Below are 25,058 nucleotides of genomic sequence, written 5' to 3' on the forward strand. Positions count from 1 at the left end.
CATGTTCTGTTATAATCTCCACCCGGCACAGCCAGAAGAACACTGGCCCACCTCATAGCCTGGTTCCTCTCTATGTTTTTCCTAGCCACCGTGCTTCTACACCTGCATTGCTTGCTGTTTGGGGTTTTAGGCTGGGTTTCTGTACAGCACTTTGAGATATCAGCTGATAAAAGAAGGGCTATATAAATAAATTTGATTTGAAAACCCACAGCTCTAATGCAGCACTCACAGAAACCTGAGGCAGGAAAGGGGAGGAGAGTCAATGTCGTGATTTCAGATGCTACCAGCTTCCGTTGAACACCACTTAACCCAGAAATAACCCAAATTACAGGAAGCTTTTACTCCTTTGTTGTTTGAATATCGACATTTCTCCTCGGACTGTAGGTAATTTCCCAAAAAGTTAACAGAAGAGCTGATTCAGAAGATTGATTGCAATAACGTAATTTAAGTGTCCCTTCGTTTAGTGTGAATTAACCCTAAAATAGGAAACCACTATCTCTCACTTTAGATTCATAGGAATCAGTTCTTGAGTGTTATTCTGTGTCAAATGTGCAAGATGGACACTTATTGTGAAAAGAAGGCAATTGGAAGCAAACACATTGTTGAAGTGGTGGTATATTGCCACGGTTAGGAAGAGTTGACAGTGGAAAAAACGACTACAGACGAGGCAGGATCTGCGTCCCACACTGCAGTAACATGCTTTGGGTAAAAATAACGTGAAATGTGTTTAACTGGACTGAACTACACTTACCGAATCCCAGCGGGACAGATGTGTTAGTCACGAGTTACCGTCAGCTAAACAGTATTTGCGTTATGAAGCAGGCTTAATCCATGTCCGGGAGGTCTGCAACATGAAAGCACGACACTGCCTTCCCCATAATCAAGCTCTCAGCATGACTGTGAGCTAGCAAGGCATGTGGAGAGACTAGGGCTTCTGACAATAAATGGATGGCTACAGGAAGTAGTGTGTCCTTTCTAATTGCCCATGGTATGAAACAAGGCCAGGGACCTCATTTGTAATATTACTATCTTGGAAGGAAATTCAATAGAGCAAGTCAAGACTAACAAATATCTTCGAGTTTGGGTGGATGAGAAGCTGAGCTTCTCTAATCATTTTGAGAACCTGGTAAAGAAGATCATGTTGAGAATAGGTTTTATTACCGGCATAAGGCTTGTTTTTCTTTGGAGTCCAGAAAAGAGTTTGTATGGTGTATAACATTCCTGTTATATGCAGACCTCAAGCACTACCCTGAAGGCACTTGTTTATGTTTATTACCAACCAAAAGCATCTGACACACCACTGTGATCTCTAGTGCTGTTGGCTTGTCTTTGTTGACTTAAACATTGGTATACTATGATCTTTAAGGTCATTTTGGGAAAACCATGTTCTTCTTTGAAGGTCAGAAAATAAATACCCGTTACGGTTTCACTTCTGCTTACTTTTAACAGTTCCTAAAATCAGAATGGGTCATGGCAAAAAGTGTTTTAGTAACTCAGCTCGGTGGTCTTGGAATTCTCTCCAGACCAGCTTGAAACTCCAGGATCTTGTTTCTTTGGAGTTGAAAAGTTTGGTTGACTCACATGTTACTGAGGAATGTGATTGTCATTAGGTCATGATGTGGTGATACATAGATAAAAAATATATCATATGACACATGTATGTTTCTGTAATTGAAATGTATGTGTCTGTGATTTATTTTTATGGTGTGTCTATGTCTGTAAGTTGTTACTGTAACGGAGATGCAGGGAGTCAGGAAGAAGGTGCAGTCGTTGAGTTTAATAGGAACTTTAACCCGTACGCTAATAATCGGGAAGCAAGTACAGGGAGTGAATAATTTAATAAATAAACTAACATGGAACAAAACAAGAAAAACGAGCAGCGTACAGACATAAAACACAGGAACAGAATCAATAATACCTGGGGAAAGAACCAAAGGGAGTGACAGATATAGGGGAGGTAATCAGGAAGGTGATGGAGTCCAGGTGAATCTCATTATGCGCAGGTGCATGTAACGATGGTGGCAGGTGTGCGTAATAATAGGACAACTGGCGACGTTGAGCGCCGTAGAGGGGGAGCGGGAGTAAACATGACTGTACTCCCTCCCTGTCGCGCAGCTCCAGCCCCCGGACAATGCCGACCAGAGGGACGGTCCCGAGGACCAGGAGTGGGCCGGTCGCCTCTGCTGAGGCGCGGGAACCTGTAGAGCCGAAGGGAGATGAAGGGAGCCGGCTGAGCTGAAGGGAGCCGAGAGGAGCCAGCCGAGGCGTCCCCGGTTCTTTCGGCCGAGGTGCGGGGAACCGGCCAAGGCGTCCCCGGTTGCCTCGGCCGAGGCGTCACCGGTTGCTTCGGCCGTTGCGCGGGAGCCTGACGAGCCAGCCGATGCGCGGGAGCCGGCTGAGGTGCGGGAGCCTGACGAGCCGGCTGAGGCGCGGGGAGCCTGCTGAGACATCCCCGGTTGCTTCGGCCGAGGCGCTTGAGCCGGCAGAGGCGCGCGGGGAGCCTGCCGATCCTGCTGAGGCGCGGGGAGCCTGCCGATCCGGCTGAGGCATCCCCGGTTGCTTCGGCAGCGGCACTTGGACCCGACGTCACCAGAAAGAGAAGATAAACAAAAAATAAATCCCTGTTGCTTCCCTTTGGTGATTGCTAGATAAAGGTTAAGTAATCAGGGAGGGATGAAGTCCAGGTGTGTGCCTCATGATGGGGCACAGGTTTGCGTAATGATGGTTGCCAAATGTGCATAATGATGGGTTGCCAGGACTGGTGGTTAGTAGACCAGCGGAGCGGGATTAGACGTGACAGTTACAGTATGCCTGATATTTGTCTCAAACATTGTTCCCCCCCTGCTGCTGTCTTGGTTGGACCAGGTCTCTCTTGAAAAATAGATATTTTTCTCAATGAGACTAATCTGGATAAATAAAGTTAAATAAAAAATAACCGTTGCGTACATTTCACCCAAAATATTGGCTTGCGTCATTTCTGAAAAGACTGGGCGTCTACATAAATATTTAGTTTTATAAACTTGTGCACGCCATACATAAGCATTGTTCCAGTTATAATATCAGACCCATCCTGAAACTGCAGGTGTGAACGAGCATTAACACTCTGCCTGAAAAATACCCATTATTTACCTTTTTAAGGTGACAATAATGCCCTTATTTGCTGTATACTTTGGAAGTATTGGATTTAGGTCAAGGCCTTTTTTTTAAGGAAATAGCAATGTCGAACTTGATCAAATGTCTCTGGACTTGTTGGCAGAATGTTTTTAACTTTTACAGTGACATTTGCAGTCTCTAAAACTATTACAAATTGTTGTGAACCTGTAAACAGATCGTTTGAATTCAAAGTTTTGCATAAACTTTTCCCCCGAACCTAAATATGCTGCACTGCCTGCGAATGTTTAAACATTGTCCTAGTATGTCTATTTAATTGTTACACTGAACAAAAATGTAAACGCATCATATAAAGTGTTTCATGAGCTGAAATAAAAGATCCCAGAAATATTTCATACTAGTTTATTTCTCTTAAATTTTGTTCACAAATTTGTTTACATGAACGTTTACGTGAACATTTATCCTTTGTCAAGATAATCCATCCACCTGACAGTTGTGGCATATCAAGAAGCTGATTAAACGGCATGATCATTACACAGGTGCACCTTGTGCTGGGGACAATAAAAGGCCACTCTAAAATGTGCAGTCTTGTCACACAACACAATCCCACAGATGTCTCAAGTTTTGAGGGAGCATCCAATTGGCATGCTGACTGCAGGAATGTCCACCAGAGCTGTTGCTAGAGAATGTAATGTTAATTTCTCTGCCTACAACATTGTTTCAGAGAATGTGGCAGTACGTCCAACCGGCCTCACAACCGCAGACCACATGTAACGACACCAGCCCAGGACCTCCACATCTGGCTTCTTCACCTGTGGGATTGTCTGAGACATCCAGACAGCTGATGAAACTGTGGGTTTGCACAACCAAAGAATTTCTGCACAAACTGTCAGAAACCATCTCAGAGAAGCATATCTGTGTGCTCGTTGTCCTCACCAGAGTCTTGACCTGACTGCAGATTGGTGTCGTAACCGACTTTAGTTGGCAAATGCTCACCTTCAATGGCCGCTGGCACGCTGGGGAAGTGTGCTCTTCATGGATGAATCCCGGTTTCAACTGTACCGGGTAGATGGCGTGTGTGGGAGAGCAGTTTGCTGATGTCAACATTGTGAATAGAGTGCCCCATAGTGGCGGTGGGGTTATGGTATGGGCAGGCATAAACTACGGACAACGAACACAATTGCATTTTGTCGATGGCAATTTGAATGCACAGAGATAACGTGACGAGATCCTGAGGCCCACTGTCGTGGCATTCATCCGCCTCCATCACCTCATGTTTCAGCATGATAATGTACGGCCCCATGTCGCAAGGATCTGTACACAATTCCTGGAAGCTTAAAATGGCCCAGTTCTTCCATGGCCTACATACTCACCAGACATGTTACCCCTTGAGCATGTTTGGGATGCTCTGGATCGACGAGTACGACGTGTACGACAGCTTGTTCCAGTTCCCACCCTATATCCAGCAACTTCGCACAGCCATTGAAGAGGAGTGGGACATCATTCCGCAGGCCATAATCAACAGTCTGATCAACTCGATGCGACGGAGATGTGTCGTGCTGCATGAGGCAAATGGTGGTCACACCAGATACCACAGGTGGGACCAAGTCACTATTATTCGAGTCACAAGCAAGTCACAAGGTCCGAGTCTCAAGTAGAACGGGTCAAGACTCGAGTCCAAGTCGTGCATTCTAAGAGCCAAATGGTCAAATCGCAAGTTTTCAAGTCAAATAAAAGATAAATCTATACATGCTACAACTTGTTCAACTACAAATCTTTGTTTATTTATTGAGGCTACCAGACAGCCTATGTAATTGTAAAATAGGGCCATAAGGGCATGAAATCAGCAGAAGGCAAGGCAGGTTGACTTGCTCAGAGTGTAGATTTATTTACAGGTCTTGGTGATCCAATGGTGAAAGCGCCATCATACGAAATATACAAGTAGATTTATCCAAATATGCACGGGCAATATCCCAAAAGAAAAAGCCTTGATCAGCCCTAACCTGTACTATTTGAATGGACATCGTCAGAGGGCACGACTGTACAGACTCCCCTTGAGAAAGCCAAATCAAATCTGTCTAACAGGAGCTCAAACCGGTAGGCCCACATTTAATAAGCGCTTGGACCACTTGACCACTTGGACTCCCCGAGAACCATACATTTACCCAATTGGCAGTTACAACCATTAAACTGGTTCTACAATGTAAAAGGCCATTAACATATACAGATCAAATAATTGTATTTGTCACATGTGCCGAATACAACAGGAGTAGACCTTACATTGAAATGCTTACTTACAAGCCCTAACCAACAATGCAGTTTAAAAAAAATACCAACAAAAACAGAAATAAAATAACAAATAATTAAAGAGCGGCAGTAAAATAACAATAGTGAGGCTATATACAGGGGGTACCGGTGCAGAGTCAATGTGCGGGGGCACCGGTTAGTCCATTGTTACATTGGTAATTTCAACACCATGCATACATGGAATATAATTTGATTTTTTTCAAAGTTTTGTCTCCAAAGCATAATTTTACCCCCCTTTTGTGATCTTGTCACATCGCTGCAACTCCCCAACGGGCTCGGGACAGGCGAAGGTCGAGTCATGCGTCCTCCGAAACATGCCCCGCCAAGCCGCGCTTCTTATCACCCGCTCACTTAACCCGGAAGCCAGCTGCACCAATGTGTTGGAGGAAACATTGTTCAACTGACGATAGAGTCAGCCTGCAGGCGTCCGGCCCGCCACAAGGAGTCGCTAGAGCGCGATGAGACAAGTAAAATTTGTTGCGCAGGCAGGGTTCAACTATTAAAAAAACAACAACATTAAAAGCAGTAAAAAGGAGTATCATTGTGCAAAAGTGCAGCAATAAATATACATTTCCTTTCATGTGCAGCTTCAGAAAGTTTATGGCCTGTAGGATGAAAGAGGTCTTGTATCTGTTGCTGTTGAGTTTGGGAAGTTTAAAATGACAAACCTGAGGGGAGAAGCGCAAAATCGTCAAAGAGGGAGTAGTCAAGACAGTCTAGGATACTGTTAGCTCTTGTGTTCTGAATGTCACTAAGACCTGTGCCTGTTGCACCCCGATGACCTTGCTGACCACCTTAACCACCCTGTCCAACCTATTTTTGTTGCAAACATTAAGATTGCCAGACCAGGCCACCATCGAGAACATCAATAGGGATTCAATATAACTCCTGTAAAAGTGTTCAGCTTTAAAAAAATAGCTGCTGCTGTACCATTTTACAGATGGCATCTGTGTTCTCCTCAAACGTCAGCTTGTTGTCCAGCACATTTTCCATGTACTTGTAAGTACTGACCAGTCATTTCCCATGTACTTGTAAGTACTGACCAGTCATTTCCCATAACCACAGTGGGTGTGGGGTTCAGTGGCTGCAATCTAAAGTCAATGGCCATATCTTTAGTTTGGGAGACATTCAGTTGGAGGAAGCCGTTCTCACACCATGACACAAAGTCATCTACCACAGGCCCATGCTCGGACTCTCCATCCTGTGGTAGACTGACGATGACAGAGTCATCAGCAAACTTGATGATGTGCCTGTTTTTATATTCGCTGCGACAGTCATTAGTGTATAGTATGTACAGGAGTAGAGAGAGCACACAACCTCGTGGGGGAGCAGAGCTGCTTTGACATGACACCATTTTACTCGCACTTGTTGGGACCGGTCGGTAAGGAAGTCCACTATCCAGCCCACAATGCTCACGTCCAGCTTTAAGTGGGAGAGGAGCTTCTCTGCTAGCATGTGAGGCTGGAATAGTATTGAAGGCCGACGATAAGTCGATGAACAGAAGCCTCGCATGGGTTTTTGGGCCTTCCTGGTGCTTGTAGAGGAAGTTGAGTAGGGTTAGAGTGGCGTCCTCCACCTCCCGCTTGGCCCTGTAAGCAAACTGCAGGGGGTCCAGGGAATTCTCAATCTGACACAGTACATCCGTCTTGATTAGCTTCTCAAATGATTTCATCACCAAGGATGTCAGTGCCACTGGCCTAAAGTCATTTAGCACCTTGGGGGATTTACATTTTGCCATAAGAACAACAGTAACAGGCTTTCAGAGTTTAGGCACCTTCTGCAGCTGGAGTGACAGCATGAAAATGTGATATAAAATGTCACTGAGTTGTTCTGCACACTGAGTTGTTCTGTACCTGTCCACTAATGTTGTCTGGTCCTGGGATTTTTTAAATTTGGTCTGTCTGAATAGGCTGGTGACACTCTGAATGCTAAATTCCATCTTGGGAGTAGCAATTGTCCTTCTACGCATCTCAGTAATTTCTCCACTGAAGTTCTGATTGTCAAATCTGAGATAAAAACCATTTAGCTCATCAGCCAGTACTTTGTTTGAGTTAAAACTATCAACCTGTATCATCTTGTTTCCCTTGTCTTGTAGCCCAACCATAGTTCTCATTCCATTCCAGGCAGCCCTAAGATTGTTGCTACTGAGTTCACCTTCAATATTCTCGTTATATTTCAGTTTGGCCTTCTTGATTTCTGATCTCACCTCAATTCTAGATTGCATTTTAGCAGTGACATTGCCCTCATAGAAAGCAGTATTCTTTTTACACAATACGCCCTTCAATGACTTGGAAACCTAAGGCTTGTTGTTGGGATAAATAGTTACATTTTCTATGCCTATTAAGAATGCAAAGATTGAAAAAATTCACTCTTCTCGCTAATAAGCTACGAACACAATTGCATTTTATCGATTGCAATTTGAATGCACAGAAATACCGTGACGAGATCCCGAGACCCATTGTGATGCATCTCAGTGCTAGAGGCATTACTACAGACCCTGGTTCAATTCGGGGCTGTATCACAACCGGCTGTGATCGGGGGTCCATAGTACGGCGCACAATTGGCCCAGCGTCGTCCGGGTTAGGGGAGGGTTTGGCCGGGGTAGGCTGTCATTGTAAATAATATTTTTTAATTAACTGACTTGCGTAGTTAAATTTTAAAAAATGCAATTCCCCGTCATGTGAAATTCATAGATTAGGGCCTAATTAATGTATTTCAATTCACAGATTTCTTCATATGAACTGTAACTCAGTAAAATCTTTGAAATTGTTGCATGTTGCATTTATTTTTGTTATTCACCTGTTATATTCACCTGTTATATATTCACCTGTTTATCCCCCATTTGCAGAAAAAGCTTCGGTTACTTTCCTGCTTGCAATGCAAGACTTCAACTACTAGAAACTGCATACGCATTGCCTAAGGTTTACGGGGAGCCAAGTACATTCTCACGTCAAGTTGAGTTTCTAAATGCCAAGTTTTGCGTGAACTGGTGCACGCATGTTTTAGGGCATTTTTTATATGTACGCAACGTTTATAAATGAGGCCCCAGGCCTTTTCTACTTGACACTAATTCAAAAGAATGGCCTGATTTCACAGGGCTACTACGGGCTGACGCAGAGGCAGGGGCCGTTTTGTATGTTTCCCATCTTACAATGATTCACTCTTTCTAAGGAAGATCCAGATTGATGAGATGGATGGGAAGGTTGAGGTGGCATAATGCAATATGCTGTATATTTTCCCCTTTCGGACCTCCATCATACCCAGCATTTTGTCAGACTCAGTGTATGACAGGCAATCTCAATACACACAGAGACTTATTGTAGCCTAGAGAATGTTCTGCTATAGCAATCCAACTCACTGGTGTGGATAGGATGTTTTTCCCTATAGGCTATCTGAGACTGGAAACTGGATTGAATCAAATCTGTCATAGTGTTTCCTGTTTATGTTGCTTATTTGTTTACACAAATATTGCTCCCGAACCCACTTCAGAGCCCCAAACTATTCTGCAACATTATTTGACCCGGGATAGAAAGATGTTTATGCTGCATAAATGCTGCAATGTAGGTTGATCCCTGTATAACAACAACATGGATTTGGTCCTGTCTGTTGACGTTTCTGTGCACCTATCCATTTAAATCATCTAGTTACATTACAAGTACAGTCACAGTGTTTCCCCCATCTTCTCCACTGTCCCCGCGTTCATCTGCTGTGGTTCCATCAAAGCCCTGCCATATTAAAAGATTAGCTATGTACAAAATGTTGAACCGGAAGAATCCAGGGAGGATTAGCTCGTCTTCCAGAGCAAAACATGCAAACCAGGCCTGATGCCTTTTGTGTGGGGCCTCTGCAGTGGCCTCTCAGTCACGGCCTGTGTGCCAAGGTCTGGTCTGGTGGATGGCATAGCGTGGAGTAAGTTAATAAGAAGCCGTCTGCCCAGGGAAGCTCCAGCCTGGCACACACACACACACGCCACAGGGTGAGGCCAGCGGAAGCCCTCATGACACCCACACGACACGCACTCCGACAGGGCAGCAGAGGCTCCCTTCTCCTGCCCCCCATGGTCCTTACCCATCATGACATGCGGGTTGACTATTAATGTCAAGAGTCTTATCCTGGAGGCAGAACTGAGAGATTTTCCCTTATAGAGGCCAGCTGCAAATAAAAAATTGGCAATATTGAAAAAATTCATGAAAACAAAAATGTGTTTTTTGGTCTTAATTTAAGGTTAAGTTTAGGCATTAGGGTTAGGTTTAAATTCAGATTTGATTACTTTGTGGTGTGCTAGATAGTGACCACTCTGCATAGCTGCTTCCAGAACAAGATTCATGCCGAAAAACGCTAACCTGCTGCTCATGACATTCCAATCAGATACACCAATTGCAAATTAGTGGTTTTCAGCTACACTGTTTCTTTTCAATCGTCAACGACGCAGCGGCATGATCGTTTTATTACTGATGATCTGCAATCGGGATGATACCCTCTAATCGTTTGTGAGCTTTGCAAATTATCCACATTCACAATTTAAATTACCAGTGTTACAAAAAGCTCATTATTTCACAGTAATGGATTATATTCTACTGTATCTACTGTATAATAGCATACTATGAGATCCTAAAAGGCTCAAGCCAGTCTTTAGAAATGGAGCTTATTGTCTGTATACGTTTCTGTAATAATAACCTGTAATAACCTTTTCCCTGTTACTGCTGTCCCAAGTTGTCCCTTAAACTGCTGTCAAAATGTTTGATGCTACTACTGTATGACACCAACATAGCAACTTATCACCATCTGTTTGCCCGTCCGATCTGTGTCACTGACAGATTTGTTTTCTTTGTTTTCCCAGTAACCTTCGACCACTTCCAGATTCTCCGGGCCATTGGGAAGGGAAGCTTCGGAAAGGTAATGCAGTCGGCGCTCTGACTCCGTCTGCTCTCCGTGTCTGCTCTCTGTCTGCTCTGTGTCTGCTCTCTGTCTGCTCTCTGTCTGCTCTCCGTCTGCTCTCCGTCTGCTCTCCGTCTGCTCTCCGTCTGCTCTCCGTCTGCTCTCCGTCTGCTCTCCGTCTGCTCTGTGTCTGCTCTCCGTCTGCTCTCCGTCTGCTCTCCGTCTGCTCTCCGTCTGCTCTCCGTCTGCTCTCCGTCTGCTCTCCGTCTGCTCTCCGTCTGCTCTCCGTCTGCTCTCCGTCTGCTCTCCGTCTGCTCTCTGTCTGCTCTCTGTCTGCTCTGTGTGTGCGACTGTGTGTGCGACTGTGTCAACAGAAATTGTATTTGAATTCCATCATTTTGAATTCGTATTGGGATATTGAATTTGAATTCAATCTTTTTTCATTTGTAATGCACAAATGTAATAATTTGATTCATGAATTGAACTTGTATTTCATGATTTGAAACTGAAATGAATGAATATTGCCTTCAGTTTTAAAATTCTATTTCAATGTAATTGAATATTCAAATTAAATATTTATATATTCAGTTTCAATATGGTAGATGGGGTCATAATTGTCTGTGTATCAAGTTGACAAACTATCATTTCAAGTGTATCAAAGTTTCATATACTCGACTTCTCAGATGCATTCAGATTCAGTTTTTAAATGCAGTTCTCTAAATTCAGATTCAAAACCAGACACCATCCTGGTACTTTGCCAGCCAGGAAAGGTGAAGGAGGACAGATACAATCAAACGCTCTCTGTGGTAAACAGTAGCTTCTGGCAGTTTCTGAAACCAAGTGTGGCATGTTGAATTAATTTTCTTCTGATGAATTTGGCTCTAGCATTTGAACCGTTTCGGCTATAAACTATTATGACCCCATTCCTGAAAGCTAAGACGATCTGAAACATGGACGTGCCTTCTGTTCCCCTGGGGGAACAAAGTGTTGTCCTTTACCTAAACTTCCTGAACTCCTCCCCACAGGCATAAGCTAAGTGGGCTAACACAATCTTGTGACATGCAGGAGACCTGGTTCGAACCCAGTCAGTCACAAGAGCAAGATTAAATAGGGAGTGGAAAGGCTAGCCTTAGAAGGGCTATTCAACTATATTCTTATGGAGGCCAAATTACGGTTTCTGTGACACTCCCTTCTAACGTGTCCTGCGTAGCCTGTGATAATTATAGAGGGGAACAGAAGGCACAACCATGTTCCAGAGCACCTTAGCTTTCAGGAATGGGGTCATAAAAGGTTATAGCCAAAACGATTCAAACGCTAGAGTCAAATTCATAGGAAGAAAATGGATTCAGCATGCCACAAGTAGCTATGTTTCCATGAACTTGCCCAGGGATTTTATTTATTTATTTGTCAATATTTACAGTTTTGCATAAAACATAGATGCGACAGTTGCCTGCTAGGGTGTGTTTCCATTTAAATATCTTGTGTCGATGAAAACAGCTGTACGTAATGATTTAACTAGTGTAGAATACATTTGTAGTGGTTGAAGTGTTTCTGTTACCCATTTAGGCAAATTGTGCATTAATAAATAGGTGGGAGGGCAAACAGGCTACAACGCCTATCTGTTTCACGTCTCGGGTAGCACGCGAAAGCCAGGATGGATAGAATGCAATAATTGACTAATATTCGCCATATTCTAATTATTCTCATGTGCCAACGTATCTCCACGGTCCGTGCCATGGTGAAACTTGGATAGTGAAACTTTCCAGCCAACCAGAAAAGCAAGTCGAAGCAATTCAGGCATTCTTGAAAGTCAGGACAATCCTTGTCCTGCAAAGAAACATTTTACAGGTGGAAAAAATGGATTTTGCAAGACAGAGGCATTTAGAATGAATTGTGAGTTACAATCATCATTTATTTCAAAATCACAGTTTCCATCATTTGTCGCAATAAAGAAAGTTATACACCCCTGACGAATGGATCCAAATGTTGTCAATCTTTAGATCATTTCTCCAATATCTCTATTTCCATTACACATGTCTCTCCAATTTTTTGGGCTCGATTGCTTTTGTCAAACACACCTGGATCAATGGAAACCTGCCTACTGGCTTCAGAAACCATCAGAAGATACTGTTTACCACAGAGAGCTTTTGATTCTATCTGTTCTCCTCTACTTTTCCTGGCTGGCAAAGTACCAGGATGTTGTCTCTGGATTTGAATCTGAATTTAAAGAAATGCATTTTAAAATTGAATCTGAATGCATCTGAGATGTTGAATATCTGAAACTTTGATAAACGTGAAATTATAGTTTGAACTTGATACACGGACAATGAATGCAATATCTACCATATTGAAACTGAATATGTAAATATTTAATGTGAAGATTCAATACAATTGAAATATCATTTTAAAACTGAATGCAGTATTCATTAAATACAAATTCAATTTCTGAATTCAATGATTTAAATTGGTGCATTACACAGAAAAAAAATACATTCAAATTCAATATCCCAATACAAATTCAAATGACTCTGGGTAATTCTGTGGCACTAATTACCCCTCACACTCATTATTCTCAACAAGGAAGCAGAGAAGGTCTGGTGAATTGGGCCTGAAGTAATTACATTTGAATTCTGATTAATCTTAAACGTGGCGGTTAATTAATTTAACTGTAGCTGCATTTTTTGTTTCTTTACATTTAATCTTGTGTCAGCTGGGATGTAAGTAGATTTGACCCTCTGTCTTAAATCTAATTACAGATAAGGCAAAATAGCTCAGATTGTCATTTTGCTTAATGCTTATCTTGTGTAATGAAATGCCAATAGGGAAATTGTGTGTGTGTGTGCACATGCGTATTGAAACTTAATACCACAACTCTTTAAATCCTCTGAAATATCCTGACTAATATATGTTCATTATTCTTGCAGTCTATGCAAACCTTTTTGCAATCTTTCCTCTTTGCTCTTTTCAAAATGGAATCTTTGGCAAAATAAGTGTCTCTTTTACACAGCAAGTCAGCCCCAGCTGCAGAATACATTACCATCTGAATTTATGTTAATTTTACTTATTGCTTCTTTCCCTCAAGCTGCTGTCACTTCCCTTATCATGTTAGAGGGAGTATCTGCAGTAAGGCATGAAATCCACAGCATCCAGCCAGGGCTTTAAAGGCTGAGCCATTAGACGCATCTGGCCTTAGACTAGTGTCCAAAAAGGTATTACAGAAAGAGACACAGACGTTCACTGGATGTGAAAACCCAGAGGGAAAGGGAGGGCAGCCCTGATAGTTCTCTCACGCACATGCAGGCACACATGCATGCATGTACAACACACACACTTTTACAAGGATTTATCACATACAGTGCATTCGGAAAGTATTCAGACCCCTTGATTTTTCCCACATTTTGTTACGTTGCAGCCTTATTCTAAAAGGGCTTAACAAATCCTTAGCAGTCTACACACAATACTCCATAATGACAAAGCGAAAACAGGTTTTTAGATTTTTTTTCTCCAAATGTATTAAAAATAAAAAAGTGATACCATCTTTACATAAGTATTCAGACCCTTTGCTATGAGACTCGAAATTGAGCACAGGTGCATCCTGTTTCCATTGATCATCCTTGAGATGTTTCTACAACTTTATTGGTCAATTCAATTGATTGGACATGATTTGGAAAAGCACACACCTGTCTATACAAGGTCCCACAGTTGACAGTGCATGTCAGATCAAAAACCAAGCCATGAGGTTGAAGGAATGGTCCGTAGAGCTTCGAGACAGGATTGTGTCGAGGCACAGATCTGGGGAAGGGTACCAAAAACTGTCTGCAGCATTGAAGGTCCCCAAGAACACAGTGGCCTCCATCATTCGTAAATGGAAGATGCTTGGAACCACCAAGATTCTTCCTAGAGCTGGCCGCCCGGCCAAACTGAGCAATCGGGGAAGAAGGGTCTTGGTCAGCGAGGTGGCTAAGATCCCGATAGTCACTCTGACAGAGCTCCAGAGTTCCTCTGTGGAGATGGGAGAGCCTTCCAGAAGGACAACCATCTCTGTAGCACTCCACCAATCAGACATTTTATGGTAGAGTGACCAGACGGAAGCCACTCCTCAGTAAAAGGCACATGATAGCCCACTTGGAGTTTGCCAAAAGGCACCTTAAGACTCTCAGACCATGATAAACAAGATTCTCTGGACTGATGACACCAAGATTGAACTCTTTGGCCTGAATGCCAAGCTTCACGTCTAGAGGAAACCTGGCACCATTAATACGGTGAAGCGTGGTGGCAGCATCATGCTGTGGGGATGTTGTTCAGCGGCAGAGACTGGGAGACTAGTCAGGATCGAGGCAAAGCTGAACGGAGCAAAGTACAGAGAGATCCTTGACGAAAACATGCTCAGGACCTCAGACTGGGGTGAAGGTTCACCTTCCAACAGGACAACGAACTTAAGCACACAGCCAAAACAACGCAGGAGTGGCTTCAGAACAAGTCTCTGAATGTCTCTGAGTGTCCCAGCCAGAGTCCGGACTTGAACCCGATCAAACATCTCTGGAGAGACCTGAAAATAGCTGTGCAGCAACGCTCCACATTCAACCTGGCAGAGCTTGAGAGGATCTGCAGAGAAGATTGCAAATACAGGTGTGCCAAGCTTTTAGCGTCATACCCAATAAGACTCGAGGCAGTAATCGCTTCCAAAGGTGCTTCAAGAAAGTACTGAGTAAAGGTCTGAGTATTTTCCGAAGGCACTGTAGATGTGGCCAAGAAATTGGCCTTCAGGTAACCTTGCATGTTAGGCTTGTAAACTCTATCCCGCGTCTGGTAAATTGGCTTAGCCTTCAAAAACCTGGTTGCCTACTGCCAGGAGGCTGACACTTGTGACAATATTCCCAATCACTAATAGAAAAATAACTGCTTTATTGACCACAAAATCAACATTTTGCAATGGTCATCAGTCTCCAGACTTGAACCCCATTGAAAACCTGTGGTTTGAATTGAAGAGGGCAGTCCATTAGAGCAGACAATGATATCAAGGATCAGGAAAGATTCTGTATGGAGGAATGGTCTAAGATCCCTTCCAACTTGTTCTCCAATCTCAAAACATTTGAGAAAAAGGCTTAGTGTCGTGTTCCTCGCAAGGGGAGGGTACTAGGAGTTCTAAAAACAGGGGTGCCAATCATTTTGACCCGTATCTTTTAGATTTCCGTTATTACTTGTTAAACAAACTATTGTTTCCTGAGCAATTGTATTAGTATAAAATAATATTATTTCCCAATTCTTTTTAGCATACAATATAGCTCAGTATTTTGTATTATTTATTTTATAAAGTAGTTTATTTGCTCATCTTTATCAATGGTGTCAATAATTATGGACCTGCCTGTATTTGAACCCAGGTCTGCTCTGTAGTAAACTTAGCTGTTTAGTAGTTTACCCATAAACCATCATTCCTGTACCTGTTGTGTTTGCCTGTCATATGTCATTGATCCTCTTTCACCTGACACCTCATGTCTCTGCTTATGCCATATTTTGAGCGTGTGTGTCTGTGTATCTATATCTGTGTGTGTGTGTGTGTGTGTGTGTGTGTGTGTGTGCGCGCGCTGTATTCTCTGTATTCTCATTGCTTGGAATGCAGGCTCAATTGTAAACACTTCCTTGTAGCTCAAGGTCTAAGTATAGGTACAGTGGGGAGAACAAGTATTTGATACACTGCCGATTTTGCAGGTTTTCCTACTTACAAAGCATGTAGAGGTCTGTCATTTTTATCATAGGTACACTTCAACTGTGAGAGACGGAATCTAAAACAAAAATCCAGAAAATCGCATTGTATGATTTTTAAGTAATTAATTTGCATTTTATTGCATGACATAAGTATTTGATCACCTACCAACCAGTAAGAATTCCGGCTCTCACAGACCTGTTAGTTTTTCTTTAAGAAGCCCTCCTGTTCTCCACTCATTACCTGTATTAACTGCACCTGTTTGAACTCGTTACCTGTATAAAAGATACCTGTCCACACACTCAATCAAACAGACTCCAACCTCTCCACAATGGCCAAGACCAGAGAGCTGTGTAAGGACATCAGGGATAAATTGTAGACCTGTACAAGGCTGGGATGGGCTACAGGACAATAGCCAAGCAGCTTGGTGAGAAGGCAACAACTGTTGGCACAATTATTAGAAAATGGAAGAAGTTCAAGATGACGGTCAATCACCCTCGGTCTGGGGCTCCATGCAAGATCTCACCTCGTGGGGCATCAATGATCATGAGGAATGTGAGGGATCAGCCCAGAACTACACGGCAGGACCTGGTCAATGACCTGAAGAGAGCTGGGACCACAGTCTCAAAGAAAACCATTAGTAACACACTACGCCGTCATGGATTAAAATCCTGCAGCGCACGCAAGGTCCCCCTGCTCAAGCCAGCGCATGTCCAGGCCCGTCTGAAGTTTGCCAATGACCATCTGGATGATCCAGAGGAGGAAGGGGAGAAGGTCATGTGGTCTGATGAGACAAAAATAGAGCTTTTTGCTCTAAACTCCACTCGCCGTGTTTGGAGGAATAGAAGGATGAGTACAACCCCAAGAACACCATCCCAACCGTGAAGCATGGAGGTGGAAACATCATTCTTTGGGGATGCTTTTCTGCAAAGGGGACAGGACGACTGCACCGTATTGAGGGGAGGATGGATGGGGCCATGTATCGCGAGATCTTGACCAACAACCTCCTTCCCTCAGTAAGAGCATTGAAGATGGGTCGTGGCTGGGTCTTCCAGCATGACAACGACCCGAAACACACAGCCAGGGCAACTAAGGAGTGGCTCCGTAAGAAGCATCTCAAGGTCCTGGAGTGGCCTAGCCAGTCTCCAGACCTGAACCCAATAGAAAATCTTTGGAGGGAGCCGAAAGTCCGTATTGCCCAGCGACAGCCCCGAAACCTGAAGGATCTGGAGAAGGTCTGTATGGAGGAGTGGGCCAAAATCCCTGCTGCAGTGTGTGCAAACCTGGTCAAGAACTACAGGAAACGTATGATCTCTGTAATTGCAAACTAAGGTTTCTGTACCAAATATTCAGTTCTGCTTTTCTGATGTATCAAATACTTATGTCATGCAATAAAATGCAAATTAATTACTTAAAAATCATACAATGTGATTTTCTGGATTTTTGTTTTAGATTCCTTCTCTCACAGTTGAAGTGTACCTATGATAAAAATTACAGACCTCTACATGCTTTGTAAGTAGGAAAACCTGCAAAATTGTCAGTGTATCAAATACTTGTTCTCCCCACTGTATGTGTCGGTTGTGCCAGAGGGAGGGTGGAGATGATAGATAGCAACACACCTGCAGGTTTATCATGATGTCTACTGACACAGACAGCAGTAGCTCACTGACTCAGACTTACAGATACAGTTTTAAGGGGGCCATCTTGTCTATATGTAGCTGTGTGATGTAGCTGCACTTGGTATGCATGCTGTTAAAGAGCAGCGTGGTCTTCCTACCAATAGGGGACTGTCACACAGGAGTCTGTGCTGACCGTTTGTTTCTATGTGTGTTTGTGCTTCACGAGGTGTTTGCGTTTAGCAGCGTACATAGGTCTTTGCCTCTGTGTTAATACAAAGATGTCCCTGGTGTTTTTGTGTATTTGTGTTAGACAGGCATGCATGGGGAGCCTTCTTTTCCTATTTGGGGGGGTGAGTCGGGCGGTGCTGGGAGCGGGAGCTTGCCTGCGGGAAATTTAAAAGAGGCTCTCAGTGGGAGAGCTGTTTGGAGCTGCGGACCCCTGCTGAGACCACCTCTCCACCAGCTTTCTAAAAAACCTCAGGTGCTGATACAGGTTCTTGTGCCTGTCCACTCCGGCTGTCTTCTCCACACGCACACGCAGTGTGTTTATTTCCCCCGGTCGCGATGGAGACTGACATCCTCCTCCTTGGGCAAGGGGGAATAGCCCACATACAGGCCATGGATGAATTGCCTCTCCCCCTGTATAATATCAAATAACTTGAGACTTGACGTGGAGTTGGAGCCTCAAGACTCGGGACTCGACTTTGACTTGAGACTGATGACTTTGTTACATTTTGTCACTCATTTTGTGGCACCGAGTCTCCGTGGTTTACTCTACATTCAGCCAGAGACAGATGCCACAGCATCGCACATGCAAAAAAAAAAAACATGCAATAGATTGGCTATGGAAACGCACACTCAGCCCTCTGATTGAACCAGCAAACTGTCAATCAACACAGGTCGGGTGAGCTAGCGAACAGATTGTTGATTTTCTGTACAGCTATAGGATCGGGTGCAGTGCAAACGTCAAATTGTAGGGAGAGAGGATTGCCATAAATATGCAGCTCCAAAAATTGTTTGGTGATCAAGAATATTAACTATTTACTTTGCAAGCTCGCCAACAATGGGGCATCAAGCAACAATTACTAGCATAGCCCTACTGGTCTTTTGGTATGTCAAAATTGCTTGAAATGTATAATTTACTTATGAAGCTTTCATTTAGAATTTGTTGTTAAAATATATTATTACATAATCACAATGTGTTGGAGACAAAATAATGAAAAGGGTTGTCAGGTAGCATCAATAAATAGACAAAGATTTGTAGTTGAACTAGTGTTGTCACGATACCATATTTTTTACTTTGATACCGAGACCAGGTTTAGTATCATGATACTTGATACCATCACGATACTCCATAACAAAACTATACCAAAATGATAGCAAGGCAAACAAAGAAGGCATTTTAGCCAAAGTCACAGAATGGCACTTGATCCAGCCAGATTGTTTGAATTCAATATCATTATATGTTTCAGTTACTGCCATGTATGCATTAATTAATAAATTATACTATCATACAATAAATTTGACTTTGGTAAAAACAATCTAACTACACAACATCACAATGGTAATCATGTATTTTAATGGTAAATCTCTGATGATAAACTGGGTAAATCAAGATGTAGCCAAGGCCTATCCACAATACAGGTCAATGCATATTCAATAGGAGTGTGTGCATGCATTGAGTTATTACGCTTGTTTTGGCTGATGTCAGGGGCTACAGATGAAAAACTGTTTCCCTTCCGTTTGGGACTTATTTTATTGTATTGATCAACAACATTTGCATAGAAGAAATCTCTTCTTTTATAAAATACCTAATAACATCATTCACACACAGTGAGAGAGACTGGAGGTACGTCACCTAATGTAACAGGTGAGAGACATGAGGGAGACGACGTGAAGGAATAACGTTTTTGGCAATGACTGTAGCTATGGTTTTTGGTGACAGTCAGCTTTGAAATCAGCATACTTTGCGTTATGGTTTGCATATTATAACAAACAAAGTACTAGTGTAGTGAGTTGATGTAAGCATCAGCTGTTAGCTAGCAAGGAAAGTTAGCCTACAAAGATGGAAGCTAGCTACCGATATATTCAATCTTGCATTGTAAAGTGTTATAGCCTGTAAAGGACAATGTTTTGTTTCTACACGTTGCATTATTCAAGTGTGTTCTGTGCAGCATGAGTGGGGAGTTAATATGATGCAGCCCAGACTCCCAGTGAGTGCAGTAATTCCTCAGGACAGGCTAGAGCTATGAGTAAGTGGAGCAGGCATGGTGCAGGCACGGTGTCCTCTCGCTATAAGGTGACATCGGCGGCGCCGCCGATAGACAGACTCTCAATCAGTAGACGACATGAGACACATTTGACAGAAGTACCGAAAGTAACAAAAATTCTAATAACCAAATGTTTTTCATGTTCTAGTATCTAAAAAGTACAGACGTTTCGGGTCGCAACAATAAATTGAACAAGTTTTATTTTATTTTACTTGTGACAACTTGCTCTTAGATTGCATGACTTGGGCTTGACTCGAGAATCGACCCATTCTACTTGGGACTTGACTTGAGACTCAGACCTTGGTACTTGAGACTTGCTTGTGACTCGAATAATAGCGACTTGACCCCACCTCTGGTGATCACTGACAGATCTTTGTGAGCGGATCTATAGTTAGGCAGAACAGCATGATATGGCTGCATCCAAAATACCACCGTATTCCCTGTACAGAGCACTACTTTTGAGTAGACTATTTTTGATCAAAACTGGTCAAAACTAGTGCACTATATAGGTTAATGTGACCCATTTCAGATGCAGTCTCTGATACATGCTAAAAGGAACTGATCCTGCTTATAGAGACTGACTGGAAAGGCTTCCACTGGTTGATTTATGAAGGCTTGCCTCATACAGATGTAGGATCTTAATTTGATTACCCTGTTTGCAGGAGAACTTTCCTGCAATGCAGAACATTTAAAACTCATGGGGTATTTGGGAGTTTATAAATGCTTCTGAAGTTTGTAATTTCCACTCTGAAATTTCAGACTTGATTTTCCCTTATGAAAAATTTATCAAAAACGTCAATTAATTATTATCCACATAATTTACATTTCCTGTTTGTGCAAGATTATTTTCCTGCTGTAGCAAACTAGCTCAAATTAAGATATTACTCTACATCTGTACCGCAGGTGCTCAGGCTGCCTTGGATTGCAGTGTGGAGCCGTGGAAAGATGGGCACGGTAACAGTTTGGCCTTAGGCAACCTATTAGCCCCAAAATACTCCTTCTCTGCTACATTTCTGGCTCACCTCGAGTGCCTATGTGCAGCTGTACTTTTGTAATCAGCATTTCGCTTTGAGTGCATTTTTCTATATTCACCATCCTGCTTCCAGCGTTTGTTTTATCATCCTTTGTTTCCTCACAGTCAAAGACCATCTCAGTGCAGGTCAGTATCCAACATAATAATGTCCAGAAAGGAGTAGATGGAATGGCATCAAACACCTGGAAACCATGTGTATGATGTATTTGATACCAATTCCACTGATACCCCTCCAGTCATTACCACGAGCCCATTCTCCCCAATTAAGGTGCCACCAACCTCCTGTTGTATCCATCCTAGCTTGCAGCTCTTTACTCGACTACTGCCCATTTCTCTGTTCTCACCTGTGCTTTTCCTATCACTGTTAGAAATATCCTACTCCAGTATTGTAAGGAACTGTTTGAATGACTAAATAGAAATAAGTCACATGATCTTTTTTTCAACTAATTCCAAATATCCCAGCTAAAGCGTGCATCAGTTGTGTGAGACGAAATGTGTCATTTATGCAGGCAGGATGTTGTGGGGACCTCCATACAACCACAGGACAGTGTGAAGAAACTAGTTAGATGACAAAGCTCGTTCATCCATCCCCAGCACTAGGAGGGCGACAGTTCCTGTAAAGCTCTACTATCTGACTTTGAGGCCAAGCTCAAACAGTCAAATGGAGGCCAGTCTCTCTCTCTGTTGTTATTAATGACAATGGCAGCCTTAATAGCGCGTCGTGTAAGCTTGGTAAACACTTGAATTTCCTCCTGCCTGTCACTAATGATATAAGGGAAGACGGCGGCGAGGGGAATGAATTAAATAAAGGGGAATATTTCTTCTTCTCTCTGTGGCTGACAAGTCCATCAGAGCCTGGAAACATATTTGCCTTGCTCATCGCTGCCTTTCGACAAAACAGACAGCTATAGCCCACTTTGTCTGATTTTGTGTGTGTGTGGGTCTTGACGCATATTATTCCATGCTTGCATCACTCACTGTTTCAATCACTGTAGTCTGTTTGCATACAGTATGTCAAGCACTAGACTATTATACTGACAAAACCAAACATCTCCCTCTCACGCAACACGTAGCCCGAAACCCCAGTCTGAGATGTTGATAGATATGAACACTTTCCCCAGAAAAAGGAACATATAGTTTAATAGTCAGTGTGGTTGCTATGAGGAAATTCTTATTTTTAATCTCTTAAGACAGGTGCCTGATGCTGTTCACATTGTTCATGTTTCCCCATGTGTCCTTAAAAAAAAGTCACTTGGCACTTAGCTGACCTAGAAAAATAAATCCTATGCTTCCTGACTACACTAAATTGAATAGCCAACCCTTTTTCCTTCACCGTGCCGAGGGCTCCCTGGAGTTCTGGGCTGTGACAACAATTGATAGGGCTTCTAACTATAGCAGAACCAAGGGGATAAGGGTTCTTTAAAAGGTAAACATCCCGAGCCAACCTTGGAGATCCACTTTTCATTACCACACTTTGAAGCCAAGCACGACATGAAAGAGCATTTTTTTTTAAGTAATACTTCAGCTAATAAGTATTTAATACATGTACAGTGGGGAGAACAAGTATTTGATACACTGCCGATTTTGCAGGTTTTCCTACTTACAAAGCATGTAGAGGTCTGTAATTTTTATCACAGGTACACTTCAACTGTGAGAGACGGAATCTAAAACAAAAATCCAGAAAATCACATTGTATGATTTTTAAGTAATTAATTTGCATTTTATTGCATGACATAAGTATTTGATACATCAGAAAAGCAGAACTTAATATTTGGTACAGAAACCTTTGTTTGCAATTACAGAGATCATACGTTTCCTGTAGTTCTTGACCAGGTTTGCACACACTGCAGCAGGGATTTTGGCCCACTCCTCCATACAGACCTTCTCCAGATCCTTCAGGTTTCGGGGCTGTCGCTGGGCAATACGGACTTTCAGCTCCCTCCAAAGATTTTCTATTGGGTTCAGGTCTGGAGACTGGCTAGGCCACTCCAGGACCTTGAGATGCTTCTTACGGAGCCACTCCTTAGTTGCCCTGGCTGTGTGTTTCGGGTCGTTGTCATGCTGGAAGACCCAGCCACGACCTATCTTCAATGCTCTTACTGAGGGAAGGAGGTTGTTGGCCAAGATCTCGCGATGCATGGCCCCATCCATCCTCCCCTCAATACGGTGCAGTCGTCCTGTCCCCTTTGCAGAAAAGCATCCCCAAAGAATGATGTTTCCACCTCCAAGCTTCACGGTTAGGATGGTGTTCTTGGGGTTGTACTAATCCTTCTTCTTCCTCCAAACACGGCGAGTGGAGTTTAGACCAAAAAGCTCTATTTTTGTCTCATCAGACCACATGACCTTCTCCAATTCCTCCTCTGGATCATCCAGATGGTCATTGGCAAACTTCAGACGGGCCTGGACATGCGCTGGCTTGAGCAGGGGGACCTTGCGTGGGCTGCAGGATTTTAATCCATGACGGCGTAGTGTGTTACTAATGGTTTTCTTTGAGACTGTGGTCCCAGCTCTCTTCAGGTCATTGACCAGGTCCTGCCGTGTAGTTCTGGGCTGATCCCTCACCTTCCTCATGATCATTGATGCCCCACGAGGTGAGATCTTGCATGGAGCCCCAGACCGAGGGTGATTGACCGTCATCTTGAACTTCTTCCATTTTCTAATAATTGCGCCAACAGTTGTTGCCTTCTCACCAAGCTGCTTACCTATTGTCCTGTAGCCCATCCCAGCCTTGTGCAGGTCTACAATTTTATCCCTGATGTCCTTACACAGCTCTCTGGTCTTGGCCATTGTGGAGAGGTTGGAGTCTGTTTGATTGAGTGGGTGGACAGGTGTCTTTTATACAGGTAATGAGTTCAAACAGGTGCAGTTAATACAGGTAATGAGTGGAGAACAGGAGGGCTTCTTAAAGAAAAACTAACAGGTCTGTGAGAGCCGGAATTCTTACTGGTTGGTAGGTGATCAAATACTTATGTCATGCAATAAAATGCGAATTAATTACTTAAAAATCATACAATGTGATTTTCTGGATTTTTGTTTTAAATTCCGTCTCTCACAGTTGAAGTGTACCTATGATAAAAATTACAGACCTCTACATGCTTTGTAAGTAGGAAAACCTGCAAAATCGGCAGTGTATCAAATACTTGTTCTCCCCACTGTATGTGCTGGTAGCTGCTAACATGGTAATGAGCCAGAGGGGGCTGGGAGAAATGAATTCAGGAGGCTGAGGAATGGGATTGGTAGCCGGGTACACGGTGAGACCCATATCAGTCAAGTCAAATTATATAAAATAGCATTTTAGAACAACAAATATTACTACCTCAGCTGTGCAATTCACCTGCCTCAAAGACCGTTAGCCTAAGCCCTTTAGCAGCAGAAAATGGCTGCTTTTCAGGTAATGTATTGCATGGCATCCAAGACCCAGGTACATTAATGTCATTTAAGGGATTGTTATGATTTCATATCAGATTATGTGTGTGGTGGTAAAGTGTTTGTTAGATAAGGGCCCGAAGTGGTTTCTGCCTCGTTTCCCACGTTGACCAGTTTGGAGGCTTATCCATTTGGAGCTGTCTTGTCGTTTCCTCTCTTCTTCTTTGAGCGACCTCATAAATGTGTCAGTACAAAGCTCTGTTATGGGATGTAAACTATTCATTGGTCCATAAAACAGGTATTTCAAGAGCTGGTCATCTGAAAATGTTGTTGATTGTAAAAACTGAGGCGCAGTGTGCTCCTGTAACAGACAGGAATCCTTTCTTTTTTGGGGTCGTGGGCTCCAATAGTTCTTAATGTCAAAATCAAAGAATAAATCTGTCGTGGGCTCCAATAGTTCTTAGTTTCAAAATCAAAGAATAAATCTGTACAGTAAGTTAGTAATGCAGAGAGGGGTAAACTGACACCTGTGACTAATGTGGGTTTTTGATATTTTGAAAACTCAGAACGTGTTTCTGATGTTTTCTTTTGATACACAGTACAGGATAGGCCTACTATTCTGAAAACCAGTTATTTTCTTTAAATGCCTGGTTTGGACATGATTAATCATTTTGGGTTTGTAATATGTAGTTATTCATGCCAATAGGCTGTATCAAATCTTTGCCTGCCTTTTTCAGTGACAGGCTCTACTTCGTTGTCGGATAAACCCC

At 42.9% G+C, this 25,058-nt stretch overlaps 1 protein-coding gene across 1 annotated transcript in view; it reads left to right on the top strand.

The window, feature by feature from the left end:
* LOC139562102 (serine/threonine-protein kinase 32C-like) overlaps positions 1 to 25,058 on the top strand; it is a 161,483-nt gene that overhangs the window by 49,672 nt on the left and 86,753 nt on the right. The window contains exon 2 of the mRNA XM_071379449.1: positions 10,259 to 10,314. Within this exon, the coding sequence (XP_071235550.1) occupies positions 10,259 to 10,314 (56 nt within the window). The remainder of the gene's footprint in view (positions 1 to 10,258; positions 10,315 to 25,058) is intronic.

Source organism: Salvelinus alpinus, chromosome 32 (assembly GCF_045679555.1).
Source record: "Salvelinus alpinus chromosome 32, SLU_Salpinus.1, whole genome shotgun sequence".
Classification (NCBI taxonomy): Eukaryota; Metazoa; Chordata; class Actinopteri; order Salmoniformes; family Salmonidae; genus Salvelinus; species Salvelinus alpinus.